The sequence below is a fragment of the Mizuhopecten yessoensis genome, unplaced genomic scaffold, assembly GCF_002113885.1.
Source record: "Mizuhopecten yessoensis strain PY_sf001 unplaced genomic scaffold, ASM211388v2 scaffold716075, whole genome shotgun sequence".
In the NCBI taxonomy this organism is placed as follows: domain Eukaryota; kingdom Metazoa; phylum Mollusca; class Bivalvia; order Pectinida; family Pectinidae; genus Mizuhopecten; species Mizuhopecten yessoensis.
In genome coordinates, this window is record NW_018479935.1 from 13,154 (window position 1) to 29,544 (window position 16,391).

The window sequence follows — 16,391 nt, forward strand, 5'->3', positions numbered from 1 at the left end:
GCTGCGTGTTGACGCTGTGGTATATTTGTTCCTTCGTGTTAACGCTATGTCATATTTGTTGCTGCGTGTTGACGCTGTGTTATATTTATTCCTGCGTGTTGACCCCGTGGTATATTTTGTACATGTGTGTTGACGTTGTGGTATATTTGTTCCTGTGTGTTGATGCTGTTGTATATTTTGTACATGTGTATTGACGGTGTGTTATATTTTTCACTTGTTTGTTGACGTTGTGGTATATTTGTTCCTGTGTGTTGACGCTGTTGTATATGTTGTACATGTGTATTGACGGTGTGTTATATTTTTCTCTTGTTTGTTGACGTTGTGGTATATTTGTTCCTTCGCGTTGACGCTGTGTTATATTTGTTCCTGTGTGTTGACGCTGTGTTATATTTGTTCCTGCGTGTTGACGCTGTGGTATATTTGTTCCTGTGTGTTGACGCTGTGGTATATTTGTTCCTGTGTGTTGACGCTGTTGTATATTTGTTGCTGCGTGTTGACGCTGTGGTATATTTGTTCCTGTGTGTTGACGCTGTGTTATATTTGTTCCTGCGTGTTGACGCTGTGTTATATTGTGTTCTTGTAAGTTGACGCTGTGGTATATTTGTTCCTGCGTGTTGACTCCGTGGTATATTTTGTACATGTGTGTTGACGGTGTGTTATATTTTTCACTTCTTTGTTGACGTTGTGGTATATTTGTTCCTGTGTGTTGACGCTGTGTTATATTTGTTCCTGCGTGTTGACCCCGTGGTTTATTTTGTACATGTGTGTTGACGTTGTGGTATATTTGTTCCTGTGTGTTGACGCTGTGTTATATTTGTTCCTGCGTGTTGACGCTGTGGTATATTTTTTCCTGCGTGTTGACGCTGTGGTATATTTGTTCTTGTAAGTTGACGCTGTGGTATATTTTGTACATGTTTATTGACGCTGTGTTATATTTTTCACTTGTTTGTTGACACTTTTGTAGATTTTATACATTGTGTTGACTGGTAGATTTTGTACATGTGTGTTGACGTTACGGTAGATTTTGTACATGTGTGTTGACGTTATGGTAGATTTTGTACATGTGTGTTGACTGGTAGATTTTGTACATGTGTGTTGACGTAATGTTAGATTTTGTACATGTGTGTTGACTGGTAGATTTTGTACATGGGTTTTGACGTTATGGTAGATTCTATACATGTGTGTTGATGTTACAGTAGATTTTATACATGTACAAAATCTACTATAACGTCAACAAACATGTACAAAATCTATCGTAAAGTCAACACACATGTACAAATTCTACCAGTCAACACACATGTACAAATTCTACCAGTCAACACACAAGTACAAAATCTAACATTACGTCACCACACATGTATAAAATCTAACATAACGTCAACACACACGTACAAAATCTACCATATCGACAACACACATGTACAAATTCTACCAGTCAACACACAGGAACAAATATGCCACAGCGTCAACACACAGGAAAAAATATTCAAGAACGCCAACTACCATAACGTCAACACTCAACACACAGGAACAAATATCCCACAGCGTCAACACACAGTAACGTCAACACACATATACAAAATCTACCATAACCTCAACACACAAGTACAAAATCTAACATTACGTCACCACACATGTACAAAATCTAACATAACGTCAACACACACGTACAAAATCTACCATATCGACAACACACATGTACAAAAACTACCATAACGTCAACACTCAACACACAGGAACAAATATCCCACAGCGTCAACACACAGTAACGTCAACACACATGTATAAACTCTACCATAGCCTTAATCCACATGTACAAAATCTACCGCAACGTCAACACATATGTACAAAATCTACCATATCGACAACACACATGTACAAATCTTCCAGAACGTCAACACACATGCACAAAATCTACCGTAACATCAACACACATGTATAAAACCTACCATAACCTTAACACACATGTTCAAAATCTACCGTAACGCCAACACATATGTACAAAATCTGCCATAACGTCAACACACAAGTACAAAATCTACCAGTCTACACACATGTACAAAATTTACCGTAACGGCAACACACATGTACAAATCTTCCAGAACGTCAACACACATATACAAAATCTACCATAACCTCAACACACAAGTACAAAATCTAACATTACGTCACCACACATGTACAAAATCTAACATTACGTCACCACACATGTATAAAATCTACCAAAACGTATAGATACAAAACACGTTACGGTAGATTTTGTACATGGGTGTTGACGTTATGGTATGTTTTGTCTTAACATGTTGACGCTGAGGTATATTTCATCCCTGTGTGTTGACGTTATGGCAGATTTTGTACATATGTCTTGACTGGTAGATTTTGTACATGGGTTTTGACGTTATGGTATATTTTGTACATGTGTATATTTGTTCCTGCGTGTTGACTCCGTGGTATATTTTGTACATGTGTATATTTGTTCCTGCGTGTTGACGCTGTGTTATATTTGTACCTGTGTGTTGACGTTATGTTAGATTTTATACATGTGTGTTGACGTTATGGTAGATTTTATACATGTGTGTTGATGTTACAGTAGATTTTATACATGTGTGTTGACGTTTTGGTAGATTTTGTACATGTGGATTAAGGCTATGGTAGATTTTATACATGTGTGTTGACGTTACGGTAGATTTTGAACATGTGTGTTAAGGTTATGGTAGATTTTATACATGTGTGTTGACGTTACGGTAGATTTTGAACATGTGTGTTAAGGTTATGGTAGATTTTATACATGTGTGTTGACGTTACGGTAGATTTTGAACATGTGTGTTAAGGTTATGGTAGATTTTATACATGTGTGTTGACGTTACGGTAGATTTTGAACATGTGTGTTAAGGTTATGGTAGATTTTATACATGTGTGTTGACGTTACGGTAGATTTTGAACATGTGTGTTAAGGTTATGGTAGATTTTATACATGTGTGTTGACGTTACGGTAGATTTTGAACATGTGTGTTAAGGTTATGGTAGATTTTATACATGTGTGTTGACGTTACGGTAGATTTTGAACATGTGTGTTAAGGTTATGGTAGATTTTATACATGTGTGTTGACGTTACGGTAGATTTTGAACATGTGTGTTAAGGTTATGGTAGATTTTATACATGTGTGTTGACGTTACGGTAGATTTTGAACATGTGTGTTAAGGTTATGGTAGATTTTATACATGTGTGTTGACGTTACGGTAGATTTTGAACATGTGTGTTAAGGTTATGGTAGATTTTATACATGTGTGTTGACGTTACGGTAGATTTTGAACATGTGTGTTAAGGTTATGGTAGATTTTATACATGTGTGTTGACGTTACGGTAGATTTTGAACATGTGTGTTAAGGTTATGGTAGATTTTATACATGTGTGTTGACGTTACGGTAGATTTTGAACATGTGTGTTAAGGTTATGGTAGATTTTATACATGTGTGTTGACGTTACGGTAGATTTTGAACATGTGTGTTAAGGTTATGGTAGATTTTATACATGTGTGTTGACGTTACGGTAGATTTTGAACATGTGTGTTAAGGTTATGGTAGATTTTATACATGTGTGTTGACGTTACGGTAGATTTTGAACATGTGTGTTAAGGTTATGGTAGATTTTATACATGTGTGTTGACGTTACGGTAGATTTTGAACATGTGTGTTAAGGTTATGGTAGATTTTATACATGTGTGTTGACGTTACGGTAGATTTTGAACATGTGTGTTAAGGTTATGGTAGATTTTATACATGTGTGTTGACGTTACGGTAGATTTTGAACATGTGTGTTAAGGTTATGGTAGATTTTATACATGTGTGTTGACGTTACGGTAGATTTTGAACATGTGTGTTAAGGTTATGGTAGATTTTATACATGTATGTTGACGTTACGGTAGATTTTGAACATGTGTGTTAAGGTTATGGTAGATTTTATACATGTGTGTTGACGTTACGGTAGATTTTATACATTTGTGTTGACGTTATGGTAGATTTTAAACATATGTGTTGACGTTACGGTAGATCGTTTACATTTGTGTTGACGTTACGGTAGATTTTATACATGTGTGTTGACGTTATGGTAGATTTTTTACATGTGTGTTAACGTTACTGTAGATTTTATACATGTGTGTTGACGTTACTGTAGATTTTATACATGTGTGTTGACGTTACGGTAGATTTTATACATGTGTGTTGACGTTACGGTAGATTTTATACATGTGTGTTAACGTTACGGTAGATTTGCATCTGTGTGGTATGTTTTTTTGTTATTTTCAAATTATCACCTCGGCCTCACGAGAAAGATTATATAAAACCACTTCACATAAGCATACAACTAAATAGATCAGTAGTGACAGACCTAGAAATACTATACCTTGACTAGCATGGATAGTTAGGTTTACAAAGCGTACGCCTTCTTTAGGACTTTTTAATGCCAGAATATTTTACTTTAATTAATTTCACTTTGTAGTGTATTGTTGGAATTCTATAATGTAGTTGTTGTTGTCTACAAAGAACTTATAAACCTATGAGGTTTATTCAAACATTGACGTGCATTTCAGCTAGAGAGCGTTTCAATGGGACTTAAATAGCCGGTAACAGCCATCTGAAATGCGTGTAAAGGGATTGGTCAGCTTTCATTTCGATCGATATTGAATTCTCGTCAGTTTGGCTGTGACTTGAATTAAAGCATGTTTCGTACAGAAGTTATGTACGTGTATAACCAGGGTCGTACTTATGTCGTAACATCATTCAGAGGACAGAGTCATCGTTTCATTAAATAAGAAGTCCTGGGAAAAAATGAAATATAATGAAGCTGACAATACTTATATGATTGCTATATTTTTAAACACGTATTCAACTAACTTTACAAAACAAGACCTATTTTTGATCACCAGAATAACTGACGATGTTCACAATTAAACGCTATCCTTTTTATTCAGACAACTTGTTTCTTACCTAAAAAGCTTCCTGACAGCGTAAAGTCGTGGATTATAGATTGGTTTCGTGTCGGACTATAATAGAATAGAATATATATACTAGCCTTCCATGTTTGGTCAACATGGTTGTTTTCACACCTTGTGTAGGTGGTCTATATTGAGATTTTCAAACTGTCACTGATTTTGACAAATCGACAGAAGCTTGAGAACTTTTTGAGATAATATAGAATTGTGCTTCTCCCAAAGGAATAAAAACGGAATCAGCTTACGACATCTATACACGCACAGGTAAGTGTTATTTGTTGTAAACATATAATATAACTAAATCTACTAAATCCAAATATAATTCTTAATTAATGTTTTTTTTTGCTTGAGAGTAATGTTGTATATTGGTTTTATTACATGTACTTATATTTTGATTTTCGGTCTGAAAGCGTTTTAAAGATAGATTTGACCCCAAATAGAAAACACCTCAATATATCTACTTTTACCACGCAGAAGACACAGACTGTAGCATTTGTCTGCTTTGGAATAAAATAATAAAACAGTTCTTAACGTTTTAAAATAAGCACAACTAATGTAATAAATTTGTAACTAAGTATAATTATTTATGACAAATCTATAGCTAAGTATAATTATGTATGGTACATAATGTAAATTTGTAACTAAATATAAGTATGTATGATAAGTTTTTTGACTAATTATTATAATATGTGATAAAGTATTAAGTAAATTTAATTAAAGGTGTTAAGTTGGAATTACGTTATCAAAGTTTTTATCACCACAGTGTAACGTAATAATTACTACAGGTAGTAACAAACCTAAATCATATGTGTGGCGCTATACATAAGTAAACACTGGATATCTATATACCTAGATAAATATATTTACCTATGATTACTTTCGATATTTGCACATTTATGGACGAGTAATATTTCTGACATTCAAATGAAGGATATTCACTAAATATGTGACTGACCTCAAAGTTTTGTGTCAATGTAAAGTGATATGGGATCATAATTAATATGTAGGTATATCGTATATATATGCCGAAGTGGAATCCCTCTTTCAAAAGCCTCTTTGTTGTGATAGAGGCAGTCTATATCATACGTACACACTGACGCGATTCACTACCTCGTAATAAAATGTACGTATTGTGAGGACTCGGTAGAGTGTATAGACGATGAAAGACGCGGAAAGAAAAAGTTTAAATAAATTACCTTTGAAAGTGTGACGTCATGTCACCCAGGTCAACAAAAGTCTGGGTTTAGATTTTAAATATAGTACACGATGGATTGTACGGCCTTCTAACATTCTTATCAAACGTGCATACTTACATCCTTAGCAGAAGTGCATTAAATTGTGATTAACTGGAGGACATCCATTTGTTATCGGTAAGTATGTGGGGGTTTATATGTACCAAGGTGGAACGTATACGTTTACCTGAGTAAGGGAATCATACTACATGTGATACAAGGTTCTGCACTTCACACTGTAATGCATCACCCCAGGACCAGGAGTAGCACTCCTTTTGAGCTGGTTGGTATCCAGTGATGGGTTCGAAACATTTCACGTCATGGTAACGTGACGTCATTATTCCCTCCTCGACGTCGATTTGTCCGTCATTACTTTTAGGTTCAAGTTTTCGGAGTTCACGCTAAATATGGGGTAATGGTGAGTTATGTTTTACAGAAAATATAATGTGCTTGTAGGCAATAAAATCAACACTATACCACCTATACAGATGTTCATCTAACGTCCCGGATTACAACAGTACATTACTCGTATGGAGATATTTCACGAGGGCTTTAACGTCTATTTATGAATGAAGATATATTTCACAAGGGCTTTAATGCCTAGATATTGAAAATGTCTGTGCAATATCATACAGTGATACTGCACCGGTACTATTTAACTGAAAACGTGTTTTGTATCTATGAGGCATATTCTGTGTTTATATGATAGCCGATATATTGAACAAGTGTACATACATGTCTAGTCTGTATAGAAATGTAACTTGGACATGTAATGTATTCCATAGATATAGTACATTATTTTGAAACGTTTAACGTTAAAATCAAGAAAAGAAATGTATTTTTTATCACAATTCATAATACATTAATGGTCTGTATCGAATTCAATGATATCTGGAAGTTTTTTTAAATGTGGTCGTAGCCGACCTTGGTCCCATTGATCGATTTATACGAGGCGTTGGTCTTTGGATGAGAATGAGGATAAGGTACGCTATAGTCTCGTGCCATATCCCTTACCAATCTTTTGATGTGAATGGGGATAATCTTTAAGGTACACTATAATTCCGTGCCATCCCTTACTAATCTGTTGATGAGAATGAGAATAAGGTACGCTATAGTCCCGTGCCACCCCTTACGAATCTTTTGATGAGAATGAGGATAAGGTACGTTAGTTCCTTGCCATCCCTTACTTTACGTCAGTATAACTACTAGAATAAACATTGTACAAAGGACAGGTAGAGTGACACGTATACATGCTACTGAGTTAATGTACCTTATACATTGTAACTCAACGTTATAGTTCAACGGACATCTGCAAAACAAGTACTGTACACGTAACTGTCAAAAACAGGCACTTGTATGTTTCTCTATAGCTGAGTACTCTGCCACGGAGTGGTGAACGATAATTTTAACTTGTAAAGGGGGAGAGGTGATACAGACTACAACCTCGTTGGTCAATACACCTAAAATATAAACAAGATTATAGGTATATTGACAGTTACTGGATCAAAGCAAACAGATCGTTGCATCATGTGTCTTACTTAATTTAGTAATCAAGCAGATAAATATCAGCGACAGTACAGACAATGAAATTCAGAAGGAACTATTTTCTTCTGTTTTATATTTTGTAGTATGTAGTATTGTGCGGATTGCCTCGATATTTTGATAATTAAATTGTCCTCTCAACATATCAGGAAAAGTCTGTCTTAATTCTTGTGTTCCTTTGCGCAAAACTACACTAAACATATTATACGCGTTTTGTGTTAGAGTTAACTCCCTTTGTACGTTTTACATTGTAGGTTTTTTGTTTTGTTTCAATTATGTCACTAAATAATGAACAAAGTTGAAATAGAACAATTATATCACTTCCTGACACACACACTTTACAAAGATTATCATCATCTAATGAACCGAAACTTTTGCGCGATTTGGCATCCTTTTTTTTTAAATTAGGAAGGCAGGCTAGCAACATTATGCTTATATATACTAGTTATTATATATTTGTTTGTGTTGTGTTTATTTGCAGTTCGACTAACGTCATGTAATCTTGTTTGGATGTAAAATGCAATAAAGTAAAATTGAACTGAATCAGTTATATTATTTATCACATACCTGTTGAATCTTGTTATTGTAATACAACGTTCTGTATTGCACATGTGCAATACGGAATGTTGTACATGTATTTACCTATTAGCCGGAATTACTTTTTATGGGAATCCCCTTGTCATGGCGAACTAAAAAGTTCCCGGTACTTGCAAAAAATATCAAAGTTTATAAAATCTTTGTATCGATCTCTACCAAATACGGAAGGTATGTGATAAAAGCAAGACCACATACTTGTGTTTTTCTAACGAATCAGAAAAGCACTCATTTATTGCGCGGACGTGTGTGGTCTTGCATATATATTACATTTAATTAACGTGGAACTCTATCGTAAAGAAGACACAGGTTTGTATAATTGTATAGTATACATATCCTTAACTCATTTACAGATGTAATAAACTTGATTATGAATATACTTTATAACTGTGTTGCTGTGTATCACTTCAGGTTTGACGCGGACGTCGGTTATTGTGATAAGGAGCTATGCCACGCCAGAACGTGTAACAATATGGCCTCTGTTAATACAGCGAACTTGGACGAAGTATTTAAATACTTGAGAGAAAATAAACCAATTACTTCGGACCTTATCAAAAAGTCGTCAGCTGATTATGAAAACATAAAGGTAAGATACATTATGATAATTGACTTTTAGTTAAATTCTTATAAACCACTTACATTTTCTGAAAGCATTAATATTTCTTCTAATTACATATGTATCTATTTTATAGAGTAAAGTCCCCCGGGGAATCGATCTCTTCATAAGCAATTATAAACGAGATATATATACTGTAAAAGTACTTGTTTTAGACTCGCATTTTCATGCGCAATGATGACAGTTTTCAAATTACTTGCGTGATGATTAAGCATACATGTACATATAGTATGCATTACTTAACACAGAAGTTTCATCTCGTCAGCTATCACGATTTAGCGTTTAAGATATTTGCACGAAAAATGCTGAAATATCATTCGAATAAAGCTTTTTTCGGAATATATCGTTTGAAGCAAAACTGATAACGATTTGCTAATATGAAGTGTGTTGACAATGCTGGGGACTGGTTATAGCGAGCAAGGGAAGTAACTAGGATGAAAATATTAGTAGAAATATGTTTTTATCATTACGACACTACAGGTAGTTCTGCGAAATGTAGAAGAGAAGAAGACTGATGGACAGAAGCCAGACCCGGGGAGCGATGTGTACAAGTGTCCTCTGTGTCAGAAGGACATCCCCTACCCTGCCCCGCCCACAAACAAGAATCAGGAGGAAATCGATAGACTAACACAGGAACTAGGTATTTAAATCATCTTAACTTTGGGGCGAGCATATTTTGATATACATACCATGTTAAACATTTTCTTTAAATTACTTTTTTTTTTAGTTTGATAAAAAGCTACGGTTCAGCGACAGTTCCTGTTCCATTAGGCCAAACCATTCGTTGGTCGGAAACAAAACGATGTCTGGGACTAACAATAATTCGCTATAATACAAAATGTAGACAAAGGTACATATATGGTTGCACATTTCTGCATGATCAGTTATGATTTATCTAGTACAGACGAATACGAATAGTTGATTCCACTCTATCAGTACACGTCTGTCGATTGGTATTGTTAGACGCTAGGACCCGCCAATGTCAGCAGATGGAGCAACACATCGCTACACAGGATCAGAAAATGGCGAAGCTGAGACAGACCAGCGGTCACAGAAGGTAATAAATGATTCAGTACATATACAATGTATCACAGAAGGTAATACATGATTCAGAACATATTCAATATATCACAGAAGGTAATACATAATTCATTACATATACAATATATCACAGAAGGTAATACATGATTCAGAACATATACAATATATCACAAAAGGTAAAACATGATTCAGTACATATACAATATATCACAGAAGGTAATACATGATTCAGTACATATACAATATATCACAGAAGGTAATACATAATTCAGTATATATATAATATATCACAGAAGGTAATACATAATTCATTACATATACAATATATCACAGAAGGTAATACATGATTCATTACATATTCAATATATCTCAGAAGGTAATACATGATTCAGTATATAAACAATAGATAACAGAAGGTCATACATGATTCAGTACATATAAAATATATTACAGAAGGTAATACATGATTCAGTACATAAACGATAGATAACAGAAGGTAATACATGATTCAGTACATATACAATATATCAAAGAAGGTAATACATAATTCAGTACATAAACAATATATCACAGAAGGTAATACATAATTTATTACATAAACAATATATCACAGAAGGTAATACATGGTTCAGTACATAAAAGATAGGTCACAGAAGGTAATACATGATTCAGTATATAAACGATAGATCAAAGAAGGTAATACATGATTCAGTATATAAACGATAGATAACAGAAGGAAATACATGATTCAGAATATAAACGATAGATCATAGAAGGTAATACATGCTTTAGTATATAAACAATATATCACAGAGGGTAACACATGATTCAGTACATATACAATATATCACAGAAGGTAATACATGATTCTGTACATACACAATATATCATAGAAGGTAATACATGATTCAGTACATATACAATATATCAAAGAAGGTAATACATGATTCAGTACATAAACAATATATCACAGAAGGTAATACATGAATCAGTATGTATACGATAGATCTCCGAAGGAAATACATGATTCAGTATAAAAACAATATATCACAGTATGTAATACATGGTTCAGTACATAGACGATAGGTCACAGAAGGTAATACATGATTCAGTATATAAACGATAGATCAAAGAAGGTAATACATGATCCAGTATATAAACGATAGATAACAGAAGGAAATACATGATTCAGAATATAAACGATAGATCATAGAATGTAATACACAATTCAGTACATTAAAGATAGGTCACAGAAGGTAACACATGATTCAGTACATATACAATATATCAAAGAAGGTAATACATGATTCTGTACATACACAATATATCATAGAAGGTAATACATGATTCAGTATATAAACGATACATCAAAGAAAGGTAATACATGATTCAGTATATAAACGATAGATAACAGAAGGTAATACATGAATCGGTACATTAACGATAGATCACAGAAGGTATTACATGATTCAGAACTTATACAATATATCAAAGAAGGTAATACATGATTCAGTATATAAACGATAGATAACAGAAGGTAATACATTACTCAGTATATCAACGATAGATAACAGAAGGTAAAACATAATTCAGAACATATGCAATATATCACAGAAGGTAATACATGATTCAGAATATAAACAAATAAACAATATATCACAGAAGGTAATACATGAATCAGTACATTAACGATAGATTACAGAAGGTTACACATAATTCAGAAAATATTCACATATCACAGAAGGTAATACATGATTCAGTACATATACAATATATCACAGAATGTAATACACAATTCAGTACATTAAAGATTGATAACAGAAGGTAATACATGATTTAGTATATAAACAATATATCACAGAGGGTAATACATGATTCTGTACATACACAATATATCATAGAAGGTAATACATGATTTAGTACATAAACGATAGATAACAGAAGGTAATGCATGATTCAGTATATAAACGATAGATAACAGAAGGTAATACAATACTCAGTATAGAAACGATAGATAAAAGAAGGTAATACATGATTCAGTAGATAAACGATAGATCACAGAAGGTAATACCTAATTCAGAACATATACAATATCACAGAAGGTAATACATGATTCAGAATATAAACAAATAAACAATATATCACAGAAGGTAATACATGAATCAGTACATTAACGATAGATCACAGAAGGTATTACATGATTCAGAACATATACAATATATCAAAGAAGGTAATACATGATTCAGTATATAAACTATAGATCACAGAAGGTATTACATGATTCAGAACATATACAATATATCAAAGAAGGTAATACATGATTCAGTATATAAATTAAAAAAAATGTATACCACATACGGTATTGCATGATTCAGTACATAAACAATAGATCACAAAAGGTAATACACGACCCACTACAGATACGGTATATCTAATGAGTTAATACATCAGTTAGTACATTAACGATAGATAACAGAAGTTTATAAAATACTGGTAATAAAGGTACTAGTAATAAATTTAATACCATACACTGTATACGAAGTCTCATAAGAGAAATACAAAGCCATGTAAAGAGTTCACGACTGCAGGTGTTCATATTGCACTGGATGTCTTAAGATGAACTTTAAATATGTTTGTAAATTTTTACTTTTTGTGAACATTATGAATAATTAAAAACTATATTATATTATAAAAGGTGAAAGCACGCTCTAACCTACCAAATGATGTCGTTTTATATTCAGCCCTGGTCCGCCACCGGCACGGGTAGTTGATCCCGGTGATCCCAATCGAGCCCAACAGGTCGGGGAGCAATATGAGGATCTATATGACACTGAGTGGACGGGCGCCTTCAAGTTCCTTGACAACACGATGAACCTGCGGGAGGATAAAGTCCTGGACACCCTCCTCAGGATCCTCAGGGTGGGTCGACGTCACAGGGTTCTGTCAGGTCTATTCCCGTTTGTTTTACCTTTCTTTGTTTCGCCATCGATTGCCGTTTGCTCAACAATACATGTATTACGTTTTTTTCAAGAAAATGTGGAAAACCGGAATACAACTGGGTATTTAACACCTGTTACTTGTTACTAGGGCGTAGAAGCTCATGTTTCATAATATGTTGTTCATTGGAAATATATCAACCATTTAGTCACACGAGCGTGACATGTACTGGTTCTAGAGTGTATGAGCAGATGAGTGTGATTTCGTTAATTAACTTAAACCTCAACGAACACAACTCTAATGCTATTGTGTTTATTTGTTTTAATAGGCCGCCTACTCTTTTTGTGACGATATCGCTCGAGCTCAAATGATGAACATGGAGGGAGAGCTGTACTGCCCCTTGTCTACCGTAAGTGAACAGTGTAACATAGTCATGTTGTTAAAGTGAACGAAATAGACAACCTTTGTTACACATTCGACATCATTCCACTTTACTCCACAGCATTGTGCTTAAATCATAATAATTATTGTTACTAATACAGAAACTCTAATCCGGTATATATTTATCATTGCTTCTTACAAACACTCTTATATTTTTATTTATACGGTATAAGTCAGGATTAAAGACATCTCAAAAGTCGTGTCCTAGACAAGCAGACGTGGTATCAATTCCTAGTCACGTGCTATCGTCTCACACGAGTTTCCTTTTCCTGGATGTATTATATCAATATTTAGACACATGATTTCGGTAAGTCGGTATACAATGGTAAACTCAATTGGACAAATAATACGACATCTAGTGCCAAAGAATCAGGTTTATCCTTGACTGTATGTTGTCCTATTTTACTGAGTCGAAAGGATTTAACTTCACGTGAGAATCACGTTAACACCTAACAAGTGCATTGTTTTGTTGTACAGTGGACAGAGGACGCTCGTGTAGACTTTATTGGCAGAAAAACAACATTTCCTCAAAAATCAGCAAGAATAGCCCACACTTACCGGAAGTCAACGTCAGCGGAGTGTGTACCGGCCATTCAAAACGTATGTCAGGGGAGTAGACAGTGGGTTAAAGGTACAAAATGTACTGGGATCATGATTAAACATGTCGCGCGGATAATAAAAAATATTCTATAACATTAATGTCGAACATTCTGTAAATGTCAAATGTTTCATGAAGTTTACGTCAATCTTGGTTTAAACTTTGTTTTATTCAAATTATGTTTGACAATACATCGAAGTACATGTTTTATAGAACGGAAAAGGAAATAAAAACAAGTGTCGTGACACTTATGTAAATTTGTTACCTGCTTAATAATCAATATTTCAACACTAGCTACACGAATGAAGTAATATGTACAACAGAACAATTACGGGAATAGGGGAGGGGGTAATGTATCGGGACGCAGTAGAATCCAGGAATGAATAACATATCAATATACATAGGATCATCAGATGGTAATATCATATTGATATATTGCAATGAGTATGTGGAACACGATTCTGTAAAATATAACTCAATCTTGTAATTGATTAAATGTCAACTTATTGTTGAGACAATTTAAGGTCCAAACTTGACCTTAAGTGAAGGTCTGTATTTTTTCCCCACTGGGCTACAGAAATTGGTATCAGGAAAACTGATGTGAATTTTCATTAAAGGGACTATTTCCATCTATGTTAGATTTACATAGATCTGCCTATAGTTGAACATTATAGTCAGGAAGCTGCGGACCCTTCAAAGGAAAAAGGACAGACGGATAGGATGACGCCAAGCATTCCGCCGAAATTCGATGTATAAATGACATTGTCTGACATTTTATTATTCATCTGATATTTTGTAGGCCTTCATTGCTCAGATCCTGCCCGAGTTTATGGACCCGACGTTATACAACAACCGACATGTTCTGTCATACGTCAAACGCTGCGTGGAGATCACGTGGTATATGGTCATTCAGGAAACGCCAATGGTGCTCATCAGCAAAGTCAACCGGAAGTCACAATTTGACAGGAATCTCTTCCGGTATTATTCCAACCAAGGGGATAAATTTGACTTTGTTGTTTGGCCAGCTCTTTTGATGTACACAGAGGGACCAATAATCATAAAAGGATTTGCATATGCTTTGGATCCGAACCGAAGCATTCCGAATGTTAGAGAAACCGAAATGGAAACTAATCGTATTCCTCCCAAGGGGAAAGAAAACATGGTGGGTTCAGAATTGAACCAGGGTCTTGCTGGTGGAACGCCATGGGGGTCAAACTATTTTTCAAACGCAGGCACCCCTTCCGTTGACCTTCCTCCACTTCCGTTAGAAAACGTGAGTCCCACGCGCGTCAGCCCTGGGCGGGCGTCTCGTGAAGAACAAAGACAGCTTACTGCAGCATGGAAAGGGAAGGAAAAGCCTACGGCCCGACCTTAAGCTATGGCTACACGGAAGGACAAGAATCAGCAAAAGGCAAAAGAAAAACATTATTGCAAGCCAAGCGCAAATCCGAGAACTACACAATATCAACTGTTTGTCTTTAATTTGTTTTACTGATTTTTTTTGTTGCAAAATTAAATGGAGTCTCGCACTACTGCATGAACCAGGTTATGTATGACACACGCCCTCTAATCCACAACGTAGACTGTCAGGTTCGTCCAGGCAATTATCCATTTCATGAATAGAACAAACATATGCTTAGTTTTGCTTCTGCAAATTTTATCCTATCACACTTTTAAAATCATTTTCCAAAATACTACACATGAGATTTTGTATCCAGCACCGTTGACATATATATGCATCAATGATATTTGATAAGTAGCTTACTTTTACAAAAAAAAAGCAATCAAAATGTCATATCATTATTGATCCAAGAAAGGCATAATCTCATAAATCCCGGATTAATAATTGTATTGCATAGTCAATATAATACAGGGTAGTTATGTTATATGGAGCAGTCTATTCATCAGAAACGTAAATGTACACCTGTAAGATATTTGATATATCAGAAATTTTAAAAGCAATAATTTCAAAGTTCCAAATATTAATGTCACATGAATCAGAAATTTAACAGAAATGAATCTTTAATATGTCATACAATAATGTGCATGTACTTGATTCGTGTACTTAAAATATGTGGAATTTTTAATCCGGCTTTTCTATATTGTTATTTTATTGTAAATATATTGTTTGTAAAGAAAAAAATTGAATGAATTCACACTCCAGACACAAAACTCATTCATTTACCTTTACTTTCCGAAAATTTACAGAAAATCGTTTTTGCCAGTGATGTGTCCATTCATCTCCCCTCACGCTCTATCGCTATGCATGAGCTAGGGAATGTTAAGTTGATGTCTGGGTATGCCATATTATCAAAATATTTCATTTTGACGAACTCGCTGAGCCACAATTCATGTTATGTATGTGTTTACAAAATTGTTGAACTTTAGACAACTTATGC

The 16,391-nt window shown here is 34.5% G+C and overlaps 1 protein-coding gene across 1 annotated transcript; it reads left to right on the forward strand.

Annotated features, from left to right (window-relative positions):
* The first annotated feature begins 4,973 nt into the window (after nt 1-4,973).
* LOC110441640 lies at nt 4,974-15,880 on the forward strand. The gene is made up of 8 exons (XM_021484835.1): nt 4,974-5,255; nt 8,771-8,945; nt 9,456-9,615; nt 9,939-10,032; nt 12,758-12,935; nt 13,282-13,362; nt 13,872-13,994; nt 14,792-15,880. The coding sequence occupies exons 2-8, from the start codon at nt 8,832-8,834 to the stop codon at nt 15,365-15,367; spliced, it is 1,326 nt and encodes a 441-aa protein (XP_021340510.1). The 5' UTR covers nt 4,974-5,255; nt 8,771-8,831; the 3' UTR covers nt 15,368-15,880.
* Nucleotides 15,881-16,391: the final 511 nt, after the last annotated feature.

Coding starts and splice junctions, on each gene's coding strand:
- LOC110441640 (XM_021484835.1), top strand. CDS start 8,832: ATGGCCTCTGTTAATACAGCGAACTTGGACGAAGTATTTAAATACTTG. Junction 10,033..12,757: donor CAGACCAGCGGTCACAGAAG/GTAATAAATGAT, acceptor TTTTATATTCAG/CCCTGGTCCGCCACCGGCAC. Junction 13,363..13,871: donor TGTACTGCCCCTTGTCTACC/GTAAGTGAACAG, acceptor TTTGTTGTACAG/TGGACAGAGGACGCTCGTGT.